The sequence below is a fragment of the Oratosquilla oratoria genome, chromosome 4, assembly GCF_046742065.1.
Source record: "Oratosquilla oratoria isolate Oo_2021 chromosome 4, ASM4674206v1, whole genome shotgun sequence".
Classification (NCBI taxonomy): domain Eukaryota; kingdom Metazoa; phylum Arthropoda; class Malacostraca; order Stomatopoda; family Squillidae; genus Oratosquilla; species Oratosquilla oratoria.
In genome coordinates this window covers 22,737,769-22,752,400 of record NC_134780.1, presented here as the reverse complement: position 1 = coordinate 22,752,400, position 14,632 = coordinate 22,737,769, and the positions used below count along the sequence as shown (strand labels likewise).

The following is a 14,632-nucleotide window of genomic DNA, read 5'->3' as shown; positions in this document are numbered from 1 at the left end:
CAGTATTGTGTGCAATGTGTACTGTACAGTAGGTATCGTATATGTTATTGGTTGAACTGGATGATCAGCTGCCTCTTAGTCTGTTTTAAAGAGGTTTGACTACTGTCTTTTTGCCCAAGAAATTTGGTTGTATTGGGTTACTCTCTACTGTCTGCTTGTTAAATTTGTTAGCCATTTCTTGTAGATCCTGATTTTTTTTTTCTCCTTTTAGTACTGGGAACTTTATCAAATGCATTTTTTATATACATTGCTACCATAACTTCTTTAAAATGTTGCATTCTTGCTGAATCCATTCTGCACTTGTAGATGAGGTTTGTGAGCAGCGTACTGGTGGTGACTACCTTTGAATCTATGTTGGTTTGGGAAAGTGGGTAATTAGGTATCTTTTTGCTGCTTCCATCAGCTTGGATATGGAGTGACTGAGGATGGGATGGATGGGGAGTGGCTGTGTGTGGATGTTGCTGTGGTGCATAGAAGGAAGTGGATGGGGGATGGGGTGGTTGGGGAGTATGTGTGGTTTGCTTATAGTATAGCTATAATGTAAGCTCTCTTCCTGGGTGTTGGAATTTTACTATACATTCAGTAGTTTGAAGTAGTGGACCATAATATGTACAAAATGATTTTTGAAATGAAAAGCTTTATGGTGCTTAAAGTTTATTAAAAATTTTACCTTTACCATACAATGTCTGTACATCAAGAAAAGTTTACATTTGCCTGTAGCCTTGAAAGGGATGGGGAACCATTTGCTGGGACGTTAACAATGCACCCAAATCACATTAAACAAATCAACAATGCTTCTGAAATAAACAAGGCATTGCCATTTTGTGGAACATTTTCAATGCATCAAGTAGCCACCCAATACAAAATCACACTTTTTGAAATTTAAATTCCTAGGGCTGGTACAAAGGCTTGATTATAAGTAGGCTTGCACAGACACTGCAGATCCCCTTTAATTTTCTTCTTCTTCACCATTTTCAGCTGGCTTCTCGCCTTCCTCTTCATCAGACTCGAAAGTATTGTCTGGGATGTCATAAAGACGAATCATTGACTGGAAAGGGAGGTAATCATTAATTAGAAAGTTGCTCAAAAATTCTTATTTGTATATCTACCTACATACACATAACAAAGGACCCTTTCCCGATTATAATGGGCGTGGGCAACCCAGATGCACACCCATTTGTCTCTTGGAACCATGTGGATGAAGGGCTATCCTGAAACCTACACAAACACTGTCAGAAGTATTGCAGCAAGACGTGCCTCCTCCATAGCAAAGCAGTCAAAGCTGGCTTACCCTTTATTACATTGGTCACCACTCCTTAAAGATTATGTTTTAATGTTGCAAATTCCCCCTTTCAGGAGACTAGGTTGGTGCCCCTTACAGATGAACTTGTGCACTTGGTCCAACTTGCTGGGAGCAGGGTTTGAACTGCCTTCCACTGCAAGTGGCAATCATCTAACCCACTTGGCAAGAGGGCATCCATTTTGGTATGTATACATACATTGCTTCTGACCCAGGCAGTGGGCAAGATGCAGGGATCATCCATCATCCATACAACCATTCTCCACTCACTCCTATCTTTTGTCTTCTCTCTTCCTCAACACATTCCCTGCTTTCCCAATCCATCCATCTTGTCCTTGGTCACCCCCTCATATTCACTCCATCCACCTCTGCCTTCCACACTTCTTTACTAATATTTCATGCATCCAAATCTCTCAATACTCTTTAATCAACCTTATCTCCCAACTACCTTTCCATCTTGATGACATTTAAACTTTCTTCCTCTTTTAACCCCTTCCATCCATACGGTGCCGCATACGTAGGCGTCATGAGAAGCAAGTGGATACGCGACGCTGCCGTCTTGATTATATTTATTGTAGTTGCCCCTCCGTAATCACATTTTCTATGGTTATCAAAATTCACGGGTGAAAGAGAGAACGATCGATATGAGCGGTGACTATATTTTATGATACGAGTATTATTACGACATGTCGTACGGCTGGCATCGGCTGCTGCCCGCGAGATTTAAGGCCCGTACTGAAGAGGTTAAGTTCCATGTTTTAGTCCCATACAATGCTGTCAGTAGTCACCCCTTCATACAATTTCCTCTTGGCATCCATCCCCAAATGTCTATTTCTCATTACACTTTTAACACTTCTCCCCCCAAGCCATTTACTTGCTTCTCTCCATCTACATTCTACCTCCACCCCCCTAGTATCTAAAACTATCCACTTCCTCCAGTCTCTCTCCTTTCATACTCCCTTCCAATTTGTTGCCATTCTCTCCCCTTATATATCTCATAAATTTTTACCCACATTTAACATATATGAATCAGGATATGACTTACCTTGTTAGGATCCTTCATGATAAGGTATTTCCCATCAGGAAGCTTCATGCAAATATCAATAATACAACGCAGGATACCCCATGCATTATCCATGCCCAAATTGATCTGGTTGGCAAATTCGATGGGCTTGAACTGTTGCGTTCCCAAGATCATGTGCTTCGTTGAGTCACGAACATTTACGCGCGAGACATACCTGTAACATCACAAAATATTCCTGTTATACAATGTAAAGTCTCTTTTACTACAATATTTAGATATGAAATGAAAACATTCTTGAGCAGATACAGATATGTTAAAAAAGCTAAAAGATGTACCTATTGGTCTACATATACCAAGGGCTTCCTATTTATAAGGAAGGTAGTCAAGACATGCACCCACTCCCATTTCCCTCCTATCTCATGGATGAACTAAGACAAGAGAGGTGGATGGGAGTGGAAAGTGTGTATGCCTTGACTTGGCTACCGTCTTTTTTTTTTACCAATAATCAATCTATAAATCTGACTATACAGCCAGTAAAAAAGATAGGTTCCTTATATTTAATTTCATTTTCTTGTTTGCCGAATCTAAAATTCTTATTCCTACCCAAGCCTTGTTTCAAATACAGACACTTGAAAATAAAAATTTGTGACATGTACACATCTCAATTTTTATTTCAGTAAACCTTGCATACACTCACTGACTGGTATCACAAACTCCCCCTTTAGGGACTGGCTTGGATGGAACCTCCTTGATGATTGATGGTGATAATAATTAATGATAATCATGAATGATGTGGAGAATTCAAAACTGGATTCAAAAGGTCTTACCCAAACTTAATCTGATCTGATCCAGCTAACATGGCCTGGACTGTCCACTTGGCCAATTTGCAAGCATTATTCTTCAATTCATTGGCCAAAACAGCACCACGCTGAGCATCCAGCTTCTGTCGCCACTCCACACCACCAGAATATCGTGAATCCCATTCATTGAGAGCCTGTAGATGAGACATGTTTAGTTTCACACAAACTAGTAGGGAATGTACATTAAAGGCATTACACTATTGGGTAAAATTTGAAGACACAGAAGAATATTATTATTAGTGTTTATGAAAAAATTATTAGGATGATTTGGTCACATGGAAAGAATGAGTGAAGATGAGCAAAAGAGTGAAAAATATGGTGGATGGAATAAATGCAAGGATGACCAAATACAAGATGAATGGGGTGAAAGAGGCTTTGAGCAATCACAAAGTCTCACCTTAATGTTAATGAACTGGACTTCATTATTGGGTGCTGCCTGGACAGCATCATGCTCTGTTCGAGCAATCAGCTGAATGTCGTTCCCTAGGTTCCACTTGCGGTAGCGGTAGCCCACAGGTGCCACTTCGTCCTCTTCTTCCTCGTCCAAGAATGGGTTGTCGTGCTCAAACTTGAACCGCTTCCCATCCTGTAACTGTAGTTACATATTCAATTGTAACTGTATTACACAAAGTCCAAAGTTTATTTATACATACATATACCAAAGGTTTTTTTCCCCCTTACAAGGGATAGCCAAAAAACAAAGGCATAAAAACCATCCCCACCCATTCCATCCCTAATACACTCCCCTCCCCTCCACCCTCTCTCTTATCTTGGCATCTCCTGGATGACGGGTCATCCCTGCATCTTTTCCACTGCCCTGGGTCAGAAGCAGTGTCGCAAGACACAGCACGGCTGGTTCATTAAATTGGTGACCCCCCTCTCCGTCCCCTCATGCAGAAAAGGAGAAGACGGGGAGAAATCCCTTCGGGCTGCGTCAAATTTTTCTCACACATACTACCTCCCCCTCCATTCCACCTCAGGCATCACATCATCCATATACAACCATTCTCCATTCTTCTGTCCTCTCCTGTCCTTCCTCAACAGACATTCCCCTCTTCCCCAAAGCCCCTTTCACTCCATCCATCCATCTCATCCTAGGTCGCCCCCTCATGTTCACTCCCTCCACATCTGCCTTCCATACCTCTTTTACTAGTCTTTCTTCATTCATTCTTTCCATGTGTTCAAACCATCCTAATACTCTTTCAACCACCCTACCTCCCAACTCCCTTACCACCCCCGTTCTACTCCTCATCTCCTCATTTCTCACTCTATCCAGCCTAGTAACCCCCATCATACTTCTCAGACACTTCATCTCAAACATATTCAAACTCATTCTCTCTTCCTCTCTTTGTGTTTTTATGTTTCTGCCCCATACAGTGCTGTTGGCATGATCACTCCTTCATACAATCTCCTCTTAGCATCCATTCCCAAATGTCTATTCCTCATTACACTCTTTAATCCACCAAGGCATTTAATTGCTTCTCTCAATCTACATTCTACCTCCACCTCAACTCCCTTTCCTGCCACAGTTGCTCCCAAGTATCTAAAACTATCCACTTCCTCCAGTCGCTCTCCCTTAATGCTCACTTCCAGTCTGCTGCCACTTTCACCCCTTGTACATCTCATCACCTTTTACCCACATTTATCTTCAATTTTCTTCTTTCACACACACTCTCAAACTCTGTCACCAACTTCCTCAATACCTCCTCTGATCCTGCTACAAGTGCAGTGTCATCTGCAAACAGCTGGCTCACCTCCCACTTTTCTCCATTTTCTTTAACCATCTCCAATCCCTGACTCACCACCCTTGCATTTACTTCTCGCACCACCCCATCCATGTATAAGTTGAACAACCAGGGTGACACAACACATCCCTGATGAAGTCCCATCTTTACCTCGAACCACTCACTCTCCATTTCTAATCCTGACACATGCTGTACTACTCTCCTAAAAACTCTTGACAACTAGAAGCTTTCCTCCTATCCCGTATATCTGCACAACCTCCCACAGTACCTTCTTGTCTACCCTGTCATAAGCCTTTTCCAGATCCATAAAAGCCCAAAAAACATCCATACCTTTTCCTATAGCTTTCTTACATATCTGTCTTACCACAAAAATCTGATCTACACAACCTCTACCTGTCCTAAATCCACACTGTTCCTCACCAATTACTCCCTCTGTTCATCTCCTAATCCTCTCAATCAAGATCCGCCCATCAGCTTTCCCAACTACACTTAAGCTAATCCCTCTGAAACTACTACACTCACACTTGTCCCCTTTTCCCTTATGATGATGATTTTCCCTTTTCATGATAATGATTTGGTTTAATTTCATGAAATCCCCTTATCAGGAGGCTAGGATATTGCCCCTAAAAGAGGACTTTGTAGTGTGGAATTTAATTAACCAAGCTCTTGGTCCAACTTGCTGGATGCAGGGTTTGATCTGCTATCACCTCAACCTCCACCGCAAGTAGCAGTGCTCTAACCTGCTTGGCCAGTGGACATCCCGTTTATTTCGTGATCATCCCAAATTCAAATTTCTAAGTACTTACGTTTCTGAGGACTTGCTGTGAGAAGTTGTGGTTGATGAAAGTGGCTTCCAGCGAAAGGTTACGTGGGGAGTTGAGCGAGTTGCCCTCTTCCTGAGGTGGTTCACTTGAAGTTTCACTCACCGTCAACAGATCTAGAAAAATAATTCTTGTTATGAAACCAATATGTCTATTAGATAAGAATTTGCAATATGCCCCTACTGCTGTAAGTGTTTACTATGGGGGACTGAAACTGCTAATTAGCAAGCTTCCATCCATACATGCCTTCTCTCTGTCCACAATCCTTCCATTACCAAATTCCTATTCAAGTGTCACAATCCTGTTTTATCATAATTATGAGAAAGCTAATTTCCTCCTATAGCAAATTACGACAATCCAAATCTTACCAAACTCCGAGTCATCTCGTTTATCGAAGAAGAGCTTGCCAGCAATTTTCTGCACCACAACATCCCACGAGTAGTTGGACCTTGTGCAACACATGATGGTCGAAAGGATGGCATCTGTGGCATACACGTTACCTTCGGTCTTGGTCAGCTGTAAAATGGGTTAACAGTTATATGGAATGTCATTCATGTTCACCGAGTTTTATTTAATGAAACAGGTTCTCAAAATCTGCAACTCCTACCCTATTACATTTCGGGTTTTCATGTTTTATCAATCTTATGCCCTCAACTTGTAAAATACCAATCATTGTCCATTTTTCACACAAGGCCTTTTGTTTTATCTGACACTTTCTTTAGATCAATGTAGAATAAACAACAATAGTACTGTTTTAGTGTGCATCTATGTCTTGCTGCATTCCTTCTGGCCCAGGGCAGTGGACGGGAAACAGGGGGAACTCTTTGTCCACTAGGAGCTAAGATGAGAGAGAGGCAAGGGTGGTGGATAGGGATGGAACAGGTGGAATGCTTTTTGACTTGACTACATCCCTTATTCGAGGGAGAAAAAGCCCTTGATATATATATAGTATTGTTGTTCTTTGTCAGGAGTATGGATGCTCCTTGACACTTGTCTTCCTGGTCTGTCTGTCAACACTAAGGCATGGTTTCCCAAACCTGGGGTCACCAAGACATTTTGTATGCTAATTTTTGTTGTTGCAAAATACGATTTCAATACAATAACCATGATGTTAACCTTGTCTTTTATAACCTTGCATTACCTTTCTTACACATATATTTATTATACTTGTCCCCTACTTGTTACAGCCAACTAGTCATATATATGAACACATATACAAATAGATTACTGGGGTCACAGTCATATCATGAGGATCATATGAGAGAGAGAGAGAGAGAGAGAAATAAAAAACTGCTTTAAAGGGCTGACCCCAAGATCTTATTGACTTCTGTATTTCCTTCACCTTTTCACATATGCTGCACTGACAAAAACAACCCCAGGTCAATACCATACAACAAAGACAAAATGTGTGTCATGTCCCACAGAAATCTGTGACAGGACCTGAGGACTAGTGCCATCTGCTGCAAGATTAGACTTCCATTCAGCAAAATACATTAAAACAGGTCAATGTAGATTTGTATGTAATGAAGAGGAACCCTACAATTTTGAAATCCTCCACTGGTAGTTAAGTCAACCTTCATTTCATGAAAATTGCAGCAAACAGGTCAAATTAAATATGTCTTGAACTAATGGTTAATTTCTATTAGGTGGAACAATGCTGAGTGCTGGAGGATTGCTTGTATAGTTCCACTCTACAAGGGGAAAGGAGACAAGTGTGAATGTAGTAGTTTCAAAGGGATTAGCATGTTAAGTGTACTTGGGAAGGCTTATGGGAGGATCTTGATTGAGAGGATTAGGAGAGGAACAGTGTGGATTTAGGACAGGTAAAGGTTGTGTAGATCCGATTTCTGGGGTAAGACATGTGAAAAAGCTATAGGAAAAGGTAAGGATGTTATTTGGGCTTTTATGGATCTGGAAAATGCTCATGACAGGGTGGACAGGAAGGCACTGTGGGAAGTTTTGCAGATATATGGGATAGGAGGAAAGCTTCTAGGAGCTGTCAAGAGTTTTTATGAGAGTAGTAGAGCATGTGTCAGGATTAGAAATGGAGAGAGTGAGTGGTTGAAGGTAAAGGTGGGACTGTCAGGTATGTGTTATGTCGCCCTGGTTAGGGTGGTGCAAGAGGTAAATGCAAGGGTGCTGGGTCAGGGACTTTAGGGAAGAGGGGAATGTCTGTATATGAATGATGTGACGCATGAGGTGGAATGGGCAGGGGGATGGGAGGTGAGGTAGTACGTGTGAGAAAAATTTGACACAGGCCAAAGGGATTTCAAACCGTCTTCTTTTCTGAATGAGGGGATGGAGAGGGGTTGCCGATTTAATGAAGCGGCCTTGCTGTGGATGTGCTGTGTCTTGCGACACTGCTTCTGACCCAGGGCAGTGGACAAGATGTAGGGATGACCCATCATCCAGGAGGTGCCAAGATAAGAGGGAGGGTAGAGGGTGGAGGGGAGTGGAGTGTATTAGGGATGGAATGGGTGGAAATGGTTTTTATGCCTTTGTTTTTTGGCTACCTCCCTTGTAAGGGGGAAAAACCTTTTGGTATATGTATGTAACAATGCTCCCATCAATTACTGAGTATCTACCATGACTTCTGCAGGTCATATGCATTTCCAAATAATAATCTGTACCTTGTACAACTGTTACATTTATTAATGGAAATAAGACTTTCAATGCTCTATAGAATACATACATTCATATACCAAAAAGAATTTTCTACAATGGGGGTGGCTCTGTCGGGCCCAGACAGCCTGAGCTGGTTTGCCTACACCACTATGATCCCCACCCACAATCCATTCATAGGTCCCCTCCCAACTTTGTGCTCTCTCTCTCTCTTACACAAAACATGTTAAATTGTGCATGAGTGGGTAAGATGATTACCCAATGATTGGGCAATATTTCTCTCATGCACAAACATGTTCAATTGTGCATGTGTGGGTAAGGATTACCCAATGATTGGGCAACATATAAGCTGAGCTCTCATCTGGGAGGGTAATAGCTGTCAATCACAAGACCAACATGTGTGCCAGGACCATGGTGAATCAGAGAGAGACTTGCTGATATGATGTATGAACTTGTACTCTGCCATTTACAACACTTTAATTTGTTTCGTACACATATGTAAACACCTACCTGACGGATGATGGGGTCATCAGTAGTGGTAACCTTGTGGAAAATGCGGTTAATCCTCTTCAACTTCTTTTCATTTTTGACAGTCACACGATCATATGCTTTGTCATAATACTCCAATGAACCACAAACATACCTGGAAAAAATAAAATATTTAAAATATCTTCTTCTCATTTTTACCAATATTGCACTTAGGGATATTGTTATCACTAACACCAAATGTCGATAATTCTAGTTTTGTTTCAAAGAATGAGCTTTGGGCAAGAGGGACAGGGGTGAATGGAAATAGCTATGTATGATATTTGGATACAGCCCAAAGGGATTTTCTCCCTGCCTTCTCTCTTTTCTATGTCTGTTGAGCAAGGAAGGGAGAGAGCAAGGGATGGGAGGGAATGGTTGTATATGGATGCTATTTTGATGCAGCCCGAAGGGATTTCTCCCAAATGAGGGGATGGCGAAAGGGGGTCACTACGTAAGTGAGGTGGCCTTGCTGTGGATGTGCAGTGTCTTGCTGCATTGCTTCTGACCCAATCAGTGGGCAGGAGACAGGGATGTCCCTTCATCCATGAGGAGCTATGATGGGGGGGGGGGATGGGAGGTGGAGCAGGTACATGCCTTTGACTAGGCTCGGAAAAGTACGAGGGGAAGTGGGGGAGCAGGAGGAGGTATGAATGTGAAAGTTTTAGAGGGAGAGCTACCAAATCATCTCTCAAAATACTTACAATTCCTTAGGTTCCTCAATTCCAGGCAAGGAGAGTTTAGAGAGTCTCGGAAAGTCCATCTCCTCAATAACTTTCCATTCTGGCCGAACAGTAACAGACGCATCTCTGTTCTTGATGGGAGGCTGACCACGCTGGTTCCACCTGTTGCGTTGGTACTGGTTGTTCTTGTTCCAGTTCTTGTTACTGAAACCAGTCCTGAACATTAGAGAGATTAATGGATAATGAAGTAGGAGTGAGAAAAATAGGGATGTGAAAAGAGTCGGGGGTGGGGTGGGGGGTGGGGGGGAGGAGGAGGAGATAAGAAGAAGAAGAAGAAGAAGAAGAAGGAGGAGGAGGAGGAGGAGAAGGAGGAGAAGAAGAAGAATTAGAAGAAGAAGAAGAATTAGAAGAAGAAGAAGAATTAGAAGAAGAAGAAGAATTAGAAGAAGAATTAGAATTAGAAGAAGAATTAGAATTAGAAGAAGAATTAGAAGAAGAATAAGAATTAGAAGAAGAATAAGAATTAGAAGAAGAATTAGAAGAATTAGAAGAATTAGAAGAATTAGAAGAAGAATTAGAAGAAGAAGAAGAAGAAGAAGAAGAAGAAGAAGAAGAAGAAGAAGAAGAAGAAGAAGAAGAAGAAGAAGAAGAAGAAGAAGAAGAAGAAGAAGAAGAAGAAGAAGAAGAAGGAGGAGGAGGAGGAGGAGGAGGAGGAGGATGCAGGAGTAGGAGGAGGAGGAGGAGGAGGAGGAGGAGGAGGGGGTGCAACGGTCAGATGCTAATTGCAGTAAGGGGGTAAAGGAGGAATATTTTAGGGAGGTTGAATGTGGTAATGGGAATTGACAGGAAAAATGACTGATGGGAGATAATGATGAATAACTATAAGGAGATACCAGACAGCATTTAGATGAGAGCTGGCAAGAACAGTAATTGTAGCAGCTATAGTGGAATGGCAGATAAGCTTTCTTTTACATGTCTATAAATGCTTTGGTGCACTGAATAAAACAACCCAACAGAAGCCAATATAAACAATATAAAACACATTGAAAGGATTAACTGATTTTTCTGAGTGCTTCTTTCAGTTGAAATAGGTCTAGCAGCAGCTACATGGAATACTGAAGTTGTAAAATAAAGCAAAATTGTCAAGTAATAGTCTTTCGTACTTAGTGCCCTTCTGTCCTTTGCCCAAGACTTGCAGCTGATTTTGGGTCTTGTTGTTTCGTGGGTTCTTTATGTTCCTCTGGTTTCGAAGGTATCGACCTCGTTGATAGAGTGGCTTGGGTACGTTAGTTTTGTACACCTGCTGGAAGGTGGACTCATCTTCTTCATGGAAGTACGCATACTGCTGCATACTACCAAATGTTGATGCATACTTGTCTGTAAATATATGAGGGTAGAAATTAAATACACACATGGTTATTTTTTTTTGTTACAGTACTTTCATGTTGTTTCAGCACTATATACATGGCAATGTTGTCATGCCAATTGTTGTTATGACAAGTGTGTGCTAGGATTGTTAAGAATGTTAGTTGTACACTGTCACACTACATTGGGCACACTCCACCTTCGGGAATATCCTTGGGACAAAAGTGTATTTTCTCAGCCCTACAGTGCACTGTATCAACCTACATACACTGAAGGCCTTGGTGTAAGGATAGTTGTGTCCTTGTGAAAGCAATACATAAAACACATGAATGGTGATCTGCTTTTGAGCTGGACTTGTGCTCAATGACTAGTACCCTCCTGGATGAGAACCAAGCTCTACGAGTAATACTACATCCATAACCGTTCCAGAACCAATTTGGTCAAGGACCAAAACTAGTTTACTGATCTGCCGAGTGATTTTTTTTTCTTGTTCCATTTTCAAATTTTTTTCCTGTTTGGGTTGGTTGACAACCAATATTCAGGCTGACTACTGGGCTCAGAATTTCTCTCAATTTTTGGCCGAAAACCAGTTTGCTAGTTTTGGGAGATGTCTGAGAATCAAGGTTCTAATGTACACAACAATAAACTGTACATGTTCAGTTGTGTACATGGATACAAAATAGCATTAGAAAATTAATTATTAATTTTGTAAATAATAATGTATTGATAGATTATGCAATTTTCTTGGCGGAAATAAAAAGCAAAAATGTTGCTAAAACAGATTTTGTATGTAACGAAGTCGCGCCGGACGAATGGTATGCCATGTTTGTTATGATAGATGCCGATGTCGAAGAAATGAAAGGATGACAAATTTGTCTAACCTAACCTAACGCTTATTTAGTAAATCGGTACCTGTAATTTAAAGTCATCCAGATCGTCATCGCCGTCACGGACATTGGCAGCCTGTTTAATCACTCTTTCTGATTGCGGGGTATATAGGTTTTTCATAGCTTGAAGGAATACATGGATTTCAGCTCCATAGCATTCCTTCAAGAATGTACACCTCGCGAGGTACTGGCAGAAGTACCGAGGGTGTACACCAGGCCTCAACCGGACCGGGCAGACAACACTTGACAAACGACAAGATGGCATCCTGATCCTATGCTAGCGACCTTGTTCATTAGTACATTTAGTTGTAGCAAAGTATTTTTTTATTTTTATTTCTGACAAGAAAATTACATATGTTCATGTATCATAATTTACAAAATTAATATTCAATTTTCTTACACTATGTTGTGTCTATTTACACAACTGAACAAATACCAATTAAAGTACTCTAATAAATTGTATACACATGTATGATATATCTGGTACATATTTGTGATGGCATTACTATGAGGTGACAGCAACTTACTTGCATACCGACGGTCTTGGTATGTTGCACCAGTCCAATCTGATACCTGTGAAGAGAAATTAACTTCACTTTCTACAGATTTTTTGCAATTACTAGAAAATATCAATGAAATATTTTATGTCTATCCACACATGTAATTCTTGATTTATAAGACAAATGTAGCCCTATAGTTTTAGCATAATGAGATTTTTATGTAAAGTTTATTTTCACATTGGAATATAGCTATGTAACATTTGGGAATGAATTCCTGTGGCATCAAGTCGAAGGGGGTGGGGGGAAGGGTTCAGTTTCTAGGTTTCTGAACCTTATCTTTGTTGTCAATAACAAACCTCAAGTTGGACTTGTCACCAGTATGAATAGACAAAAATTGACCAATATTTTTCCTATCTAAGACAACTTTATAAATTTCATCTTGAGCCAACAGAACAAGAAAAGGGGCATCACCAGCATCACATTGACATTCCATAACCTGCACAGAGAACAGTTTTTAAGGCTCTGGTGCTGCACAGTTAGATTCCTACTAATTCTATGCAATCCATCCAATCTGGTTCCACTGACAACTTGGGTTCCTGGGATGAACTGAAATTTTCATCAACTTCTTCTAAATGCTATTTACAGCTCTGTAACATTTTCTTACTGTTTTGGACCACAAATAAGGTGCTTTAGCTCGTATCACTGGTTAGGTTTATGTTAGGAACTATTGGACAACACAAGTTTCATGTTCAATATCCATGTTTGTGTGATTCAAGAATTTTACAATTTGATTAATGATGATTAATGTAACAAAAGCTCAAAACTGTATCATCTGATCCTTTTTCCTACGGCTACGAAGAATATAGCTTGGTCTGTTAGTTAGTTTCAAAATTGCCAACCCGTACCTTTCAGCATTTGGCAAAATTACAAAATTACACAAGCTTGGATAATATACATGAAACTTATGTTGTCCCCAATAGCTCCTAACCTAACCATTTCATGCGAAAAATAATCTTTCAAATGCAAGAAAGAGGTGAAAAATGTATTTGCGTGATACATCATACTAGTACTGGAATAGAACCCAACATCCTTTGATAAAATGACATGAATTGTAATTAAATTTAACAAAGTACCTTCTTCCACACATTCAGATGTGATATGAACGTATTACTGTCGTTTTAATTGGTTTTGCGCATGTATGACATTAACTCACGTATAAATAGGATCCAGATATTTGGGTGACGTTTCCTGTAAGAACCAAAATCTAAACATGTATGTACTATTCAATCTCTGGGTTTTTCCTTTAGAGCTACATTTCTTGCCTCACAGAAAAAATAGGAATGGTAGGATTACAATAAATCTAACAATATCACAAACATAACCTTATAACACATATACAGTCAATTACATTTTAGTCCATATGGCCTACGCAACAACGAAATACTCACCTTCCCTAATCTATCTCCTTTGGAAAATGGTTGGTAAGGCATATCCCTGAACTGATCTGGCATATCGCATGGGCCCCATCCTGACGGGTTATCTTGAATAACAGGGGCCTTAAATCTAATAGGAAACACAAGATTAATATCCATTTTAACTACTAATCATATTCCCTTCCCACCAGCAACACACGACGACCGGGTCGAGAGGCCCTGTGATTACTGACTATTGTTTTTATTTAAAATTCTCCTTCTTAGAGACTCCAAAATACAAAAAATTAATAGAAATATTTAAGAAAATAAAAAATAATATGTAGAGATATTCTTCTGTAACAAATAATGGTAAAATATTTTCTTTAAATTAAAGGTTCTGATTTGAAACAAACGTATGAAGTATGACATCCGATTCTGTCATCAAAATACCGCCTTAGAAATTTAATCGTTGTTCTTCAGCTAAAGTTGGCATTTATTTTATGAAGAGAGCATATTTTCATTATGATATAATTTTTAGTATACTGTGAATAAGCATTAATAGTGTTTGATTGAAACAAAGGATATTCCACGAAAAGCATCCGGTTAAAAAAAAAATAAATGAGTAGGAAAAACACGCATTCCATAATTCAATATGATTCTTGACATAACGCTAAAAGGGATGACACTGTACTATCAAGAAACTTTATTCAATTTGGAACTGGACTCATATATACATCATACATATACCAAGGCTTTTTCCCCCTTACAAGGGGGGTAGCCAAAAAGAAAAAGGCATAAAATCATTCCCACCCATTCCATCCCTGAATACACTCCACACCCCTCCATCCTCCCTCTTATCTTAGCACCTCCTGAATGACGGGTCATCCC

General features: G+C 40.2%; 1 protein-coding gene across 2 annotated transcripts; it reads right to left on the bottom strand.

Moving 5' to 3' along the window:
• Positions 1-637: 637 nt before the first annotated feature.
• eIF3d1 (eukaryotic translation initiation factor 3 subunit d1) lies at positions 638-13,992 on the bottom strand. Of its 2 annotated transcripts, none has more exons than XM_076183630.1 (11): positions 13,781-13,992; positions 12,360-12,405; positions 10,744-10,957; positions 9,602-9,796; positions 8,883-9,015; positions 6,119-6,266; positions 5,736-5,866; positions 3,582-3,776; positions 3,152-3,318; positions 2,346-2,538; positions 638-1,048 (listed from the first exon to the last, which is right to left on the bottom strand). In XM_076183630.1, exons 1-11 carry the CDS (start codon positions 13,922-13,924, stop codon positions 950-952), a joined length of 1,665 nt encoding a protein of 554 aa, XP_076039745.1. In that variant the 5' UTR covers positions 13,925-13,992; the 3' UTR covers positions 638-949. The 2 variants fall into 2 exon arrangements, with proteins under 2 accessions (XP_076039745.1, XP_076039746.1); XM_076183631.1 differs by having other exon boundaries at positions 9,602-9,784.
• Positions 13,993-14,632: the final 640 nt, after the last annotated feature.